Source organism: Pelobates fuscus, chromosome 2 (genome assembly GCF_036172605.1).
Source record: "Pelobates fuscus isolate aPelFus1 chromosome 2, aPelFus1.pri, whole genome shotgun sequence".
NCBI classification, from domain to species: domain Eukaryota; kingdom Metazoa; phylum Chordata; class Amphibia; order Anura; family Pelobatidae; genus Pelobates; species Pelobates fuscus.
The window spans coordinates 136,907,243-136,913,242 of NC_086318.1; the positions used below are offsets into that span (position 1 = coordinate 136,907,243).

General features: G+C 41.3%; 1 protein-coding gene across 1 annotated transcript in view; it reads right to left on the reverse strand.

Annotated features, from left to right (window-relative positions):
• MELTF (melanotransferrin) overlaps nucleotides 1–943 on the reverse strand; it is an 80,409-nt gene extending 79,466 nt beyond the window's left edge. Inside the window, exon 1 of the mRNA XM_063442730.1 lies at nucleotides 869–943. Within this exon, the coding sequence (XP_063298800.1) occupies nucleotides 869–914 (46 nt within the window). The 5' untranslated portion in view covers nucleotides 915–943. The remainder of the gene's footprint in view (nucleotides 1–868) is intronic.
• Between the last annotated feature and the right edge of the window lie 5,057 nt (nucleotides 944–6,000).

The following is a 6,000-nucleotide window of genomic DNA, read 5'->3' on the forward strand; positions in this document are numbered from 1 at the left end:
TCTCAGATTCTTATGGGCTTTTAAGATAACATGTAATCTGCTGTCTTTTTTAAATCAATAACCATTACTGAGAGTTTGACAATTGTGAGGCAATTCCAAGTTGTACACCTGCACAAAGAGCGAACAAACTGTCAGACCAGTTACACCTCACCTTGCTACAATATGATATTAGATGGGCTCTACATCAAAATCCAGAAAAGGCGACATTTTAAAAATAAAAAGTCCTGTGCAATATCATAGACTACAAGGATTGTAAATTGAATATGTTACTTTTTTGATGTTTCTGTTCATGAAATCAAACGATCGTCAAGGCCAGATTTGCCATAATAAAATATTCTTACGTCAAACAATAAGTATGAGGTATCAACTAAAATGGGACTTGTTAGGAATTGACATTGGTGAATTTTACTATTTTGAGCCAAAATTTTAATTTGGAATACATCTCCAAATCAACACTGTTATTTCAGTTCAGCTAAAACTAAATTTTAAAATTCACTTTGAATTCCTGACAATTACATTTTATGATAAGTAAATCTAGAATTTCATTTACTAAATCAGTTGCATTTGATGCTACCACACATGTTAAAAAGTATTGTAAAAATCTGGGGAAAATTACATCAAATTAAATTATAAACACTTTTGGCACTGCAATATAATTACAAGAACTATTAAAGAATACAACGTTAAGCCTGGGAAGTTCTACTAAAAATAACTCTGTGAGCATGAATACATGGGGTAATGATGTGTTCAGGAAAATACAGATTACAATTGTCGGAGAGGAATAAAACAAGTCTTGTGGACATGAATCATACTTTGCTTTAAAGAGGGGGTGAAAAATAAAATTCATATAAGAAGTGTAAACACTTACTGGTTTGAAAATAGAAAATAAAAACCAAACTTGTCCACCAGATCATGTCAGCTGGAGTTGCCTGCTGCCTCCTCTCCCAACTTCTTCAAATGAAAGACTGTTAAACTTTGAACGGTACGTCTTATAAAAGGTGTTCCCTGTTTACTTCTGCTCTCTGCTGGTCAGGTTTTCCATGAAGGAGCACTCGGCTTGAGGAACAACTAAGAACTAGCAATCGGACAAAAATGTGTACAAATATAGTATACCTTAAGAAAAGAACATGATAAGCTACATTTTACTAAAAACCGAGATTGAAAAAATATCTCACCCAAAAGGTGCGTAAAGGGTATTCCAATTCATTTTGTATATACAATAAGTGAAATCAACATTACTACATCATAAGAACAATTAAAATAAAGCAGACAACAAAAATACCAATTGTATGGTGAAAAACACAGTGAATTACTATGTTTAGGCATGAGGTATTATGTTTTGTGGTCACTTAGGGCCCACATTTGTTTTCCTATCCAAATTTAAGCAATGTTAAATTGCTAGTTATCATAGATATACAGGGGGGGGGGGGGGGGCAGAAAACATAAAGTGATATTAGTTTTTAGAGAACAGGTTTCTATGTGGTAGCACAGCTGGGCAACTTTATATTACAAAGTAATTGTAGAGGAGATGTATACAAAGAAACTCAGTGTACCCGTTTACTTAAAGTTGCCAAAAACTTGTGTATTCTAAAGGCTGTAATTACTGATAATTAGGGCACTGAAACACTGATACTAGGGCACAAAGGTCTATGTATCAGAAAATTGCAGGCCTACCAAGCACTAGCACTGCTAAAGGTAGGGCTTAACACAGAATATAAATCAACTTTTAAAGGAATAAAATTCACTCTTTCAAATGTAAAACTTTCTCTATGCTAGTGTGAAAGATATTGTGTGTATCTTTACTTGAAACTTGCATCACAAGCAAATTATAATTTAAAAGGGAACAAAGTATATGCAATAATGTGTGGCATCTATTAACTAGCGGGGGGACATAGTATCCTCCACCCCAATTATCGGGGGGGGGGGGGGGGGGGGCGAAAAGTTCTCCAACCCATTATCTTTAAGGGACCTCACCCACCGCTCATAGGTGGGGGCCAACGGGGACCCTATGACCACAATTTAGTTGAATAGCCCCCACTCGCAGGACACAAGTGGGTGTTCAGGGAGGACACTATGTCCCACCCCCTAGTTAATAGATGCCGCTTTCATGGGGCCATTTATTAGAGAACAGGTGCAACTCTTTTTTTTTTTTTTTTTTTACAACAGTGAGCAGCAGCTCACTATTTAGGAGACATGCCCCTACTTGTGGTATAGAGAGTAGGGGCATTCGGTAGATTTCAATATTGACCCCCATCGAGTGAGGGAGGACATAGGGGACTTAGGAAGTGGCAGGGAGCACAGCTCCCTGCCGCTTCTATCTTTACATATTACAAGGAGGGAGCTGCGAGCCAGTAGCTCCCTCCTTGTAATAAACCAAATGAACAAATAAACACAGACATTTGTTCATCTGAAATTTCTATTCATTCATTCGTCTTTCTGATGAATAAATTGACGAAATTCCCGTCCGAATTTCGGACAATAGCGAATACCTAAGTGTTTAACTGGGCATGCGTAGGAATTTTACAGCGCTATCTAGTGTGGGCAGATGACTTGTCCCACAGGGTCTTCATCTGCCCACACAAAGTTGGTGACGCCCAGGACCTAGGTCCGGGCACAAAATAAAGATAAAAAATAGTTAATATGGGGGGCTTAGGGGCATTTGGGGATGCCTAGCGGGGCAATTAGATGTAGTGGACTTGGGAGGGGGGTTAAAAAAACAAACAAAGGATGCGGCCATGACAGTACCACTTTAGCTGATCATTAAGCATAGGCCATCCTTCAAAGATTAATTGAATTCTCGCCTTGAATATTCTTAATCTCTATACCTATAGAGGGGATGCCCAAACATTCACAGAACCTATTGCACTCTATAACATTAGCAGCTCGTAGAGTTATTGCAGCTGGATAGTTGAAAACTGATATTCCCCCAATAAGTAAAGTCATTTCAAAAATTAAAGATAATTTACTCATAGATAAACTGACTTCAAAAATCAGACATTCAATCCCATCCTTTATTTTTTTATTCGACATTTTTTTTTTTTTTTGATCATACGATATATGGGGTGCAGAAAAAAGAAAGGGAGTGGGGAGAACATAGGACATAAAACTTAAAACATGTGTTGCATGGTTAAAGGACCACTATAGGCATCCGGACCACTTCAGCTCAATGAAGTGGTGTGGGTGCCAGGTCCATCTAGGGTTAACCCTGCCAGCTGTAAACATAGCAGTTTCATAGAAACTGCTATGTTTACATATGGGTTAATCCATTGACAGCCGCTAGAGGCACTTCTGCGCTTCTCACTGTGATTTTCACAGTGAGAAGACTCCAGTGTCCATAGGAAAGCATTGAGAATGCTTTCCTATGAGACTGGCTGAATGCGCGAGTGGCTCTTGACGCGCATGCGCATTCAGCCAATGACGTCCAAAGGAGGAGGAGAGTCCCCAACACTGAGGGAGCCCAGCGCTGGAGAAAGGTAAGCGTTTAACCCCTTCCTCTCCCTTCAGCCCGGCGGGAGGGGGGGACCTATTAATACTATAGTGCCAGGAAAATGAGTTTGTTTTCCTGGCACGATAGTGGTCCTTTAACATCCTTTGTCACATTCATCATATTTGGATACACGCCTCATACTTAGGTAGCCTGCAAAATTACGGCATGCAGTTTGTATTCTAACATATCGTTCATTAACAAGTAGTACCGTCATAAACATGTAAGCCCTACAGGGCTGCCATCAGAAATTTTGGGGCCCCTGACAAAGCACAAGGTCTGGTTCCTCCCCCCCCCCCCCTCCCCCTCCGTTCCTCCCTCTCGGGCCCACCCACGCCCTACCTAGACAATGATGCAGGACTGAATGTGGTGTGTATAGTGGAAGTGAATTAGAATGTGTGTAATGGATATAGTGTTTGTGTGTATTAGATACTCTTTGTGCAGAGTGTGTGTTTGTGTAGCGGATGCAGTGTGTATAGTGAACGCAGATTGTGTTTGAGTAAAGGATGTAGTGTGTGTACAGTGATGTAGTGTGTGTTTGTGTAGTGGATGTAGTGTTTTTATGTACTAGATGAAATGTGTTTAGTGGATGTCGTGTCTGTAGTGGATGTAGTGTGTGTATTAGACGCAGTGTCTGTGTATAGTGAATGCAGAGTGTTTCAATTTGTGGTGGATGTAGTGTGTGTACTGTGAATACAGGATGTTTGTGTAGTGGATGCTGTGTGTACAGTTAATGCAGAGTGTATGTTAGTGTAGTGAATGCAGAGTGTGTGTCAGTATAGTGAATCCAGAGTGTGTGCATAGTTTAGTGAATGCAGAGTGTGTTAGTTTGTAATGAATGCAGAGTGTGTGTTAGTGTGTAGTGAATGCAGAGTGTGTCAGTGTAATGAATGTAGTGTGTGTGTTAGTGCAGTGAATGCAGAGTGTGTGTAAATTTGTAGTGAATGCAGAGTGTGTGTTAGTGTGTAGCAGATGCAGAGTGTGTTAGTGTAGTGAATGCAGAGAGTGTGTAAGTGTGTAGCGGATGCAGAGTGTGTGTTAGTGTAGCGAATGCAGAGTGTGTTAATGTGTAGCGAATGCAGTGAGTGTGTTAGTGTGTAGTGTATGCAGAGTGTATGTTGTATTAGTGTATGCAGTGTGTGTATTGTATTAGTGTATTAGTGTATGCAGTGTGTGTGTTAGTGTATGCAGAGTGTGTGTTGTATTAGTGTATGCAGAGTGTGTGTTGTATTAGTGTATGTAGTGTGTGTGTGTTGTGTTAGTGTATGCAGAGTGTGTGTTGTGTTAGTGTATGCAGAATGTGTGTTGTGTCAGTGTATGCAGTGTGTGTGTTGTGTCAGTGTATGCAGTGTGTGTGTTGTGTTAGTGTATGCAGTGTGTGTGTTGTGTTAGTGTATGCAGAGTGTGTGTTGTGTCAGTGTATGCAGTGTGTGTGTTGTGTTAGTGTATGCAGAGTGTGTGTTGTGTTAGTGTATGTAGCGTGTGAGTTGTGTTAGTGTATGCAGAGTGTGTGTTGTGTCAGTGTATGCAGTGTGTGTGTTGTGTTAGTGTATGCAGAGTGTGTGTTGTGTCAGTGTATGCAGTGTGTGTTGTGTTAGTGTATGCAATGCGTGTGTTGTGTTAGTGTATGCAGAGTATGTGTTGTGTTAGTATATGCAGTGTGTTGTGTTAGTGTATGCAGTGTGTGTGTTGTGTTAGTGTATGCCGAGTGTGTGTTGTGTTAGTGTATGCAGTGTGTGTGTGGTGTTAGTGTATGCAGAGTGTGTGTAGTGTTAGTGTATGCAGTGTGTGTTGTGTTAGTGTATGCAGTGTGTGTGTGGTGTTAGTATATGCAGTGTGTGTGTGGTGTTAGTATATGCAGTGTGTGTGTGGTGTGTTAGTGTATGCAGTGTGTGTGTTGTGTTAGTGTATGCAGTGTGTGTGTTGTGTTAGTGTATGCAGTGTGTGTGGTGTTAGTGTATGCAGAGTGTGTGTTGTATTAGTGTATGCAGTGTGTGTGGGGTGTTAGTGTATGCAGAGTATGTGTTGTATTAGTGTATGCAGTGTGTGTGTGGTGTTCGTGTATGCAGTGTGTGTGTTGTGTTAGTGTATGCACTGTGTGTGTGTAAATGTGCAATCTGGGGGGGGGAGGGGCATTTTCCCATAAATTTTTAAATTTTTTATTAAATTAAATTAAATGTTATTCCCCCCTCCCTGCTTACCTGTGTCCAGGGAGGGGGGAGATTCCATCCCTGGTGGTCCGGTGGCATGGGGGCCCCTGGCTCCCTGTTACCGCAGAGGGGGCCCAGGCAGCACAAGCTTCTCCTCTCTTCTCTCTTCTAATAACTCTCGCGAGACCCGCGGAGCGTTGCCATGGTAACCGGATCTCGCGAGAGTTATTAGAAGAGAGAAGAGAAGAGGAGAAGCTGTGTGCTGCCTGGGCCCCCTCTGCGGTAACAGGGAGCTGGGGGCCCGCTGCTGCACACATAGATAGCGATATTCCTTATCTAGGTGTGCAGAGAGGGAAAGTGGGGCCC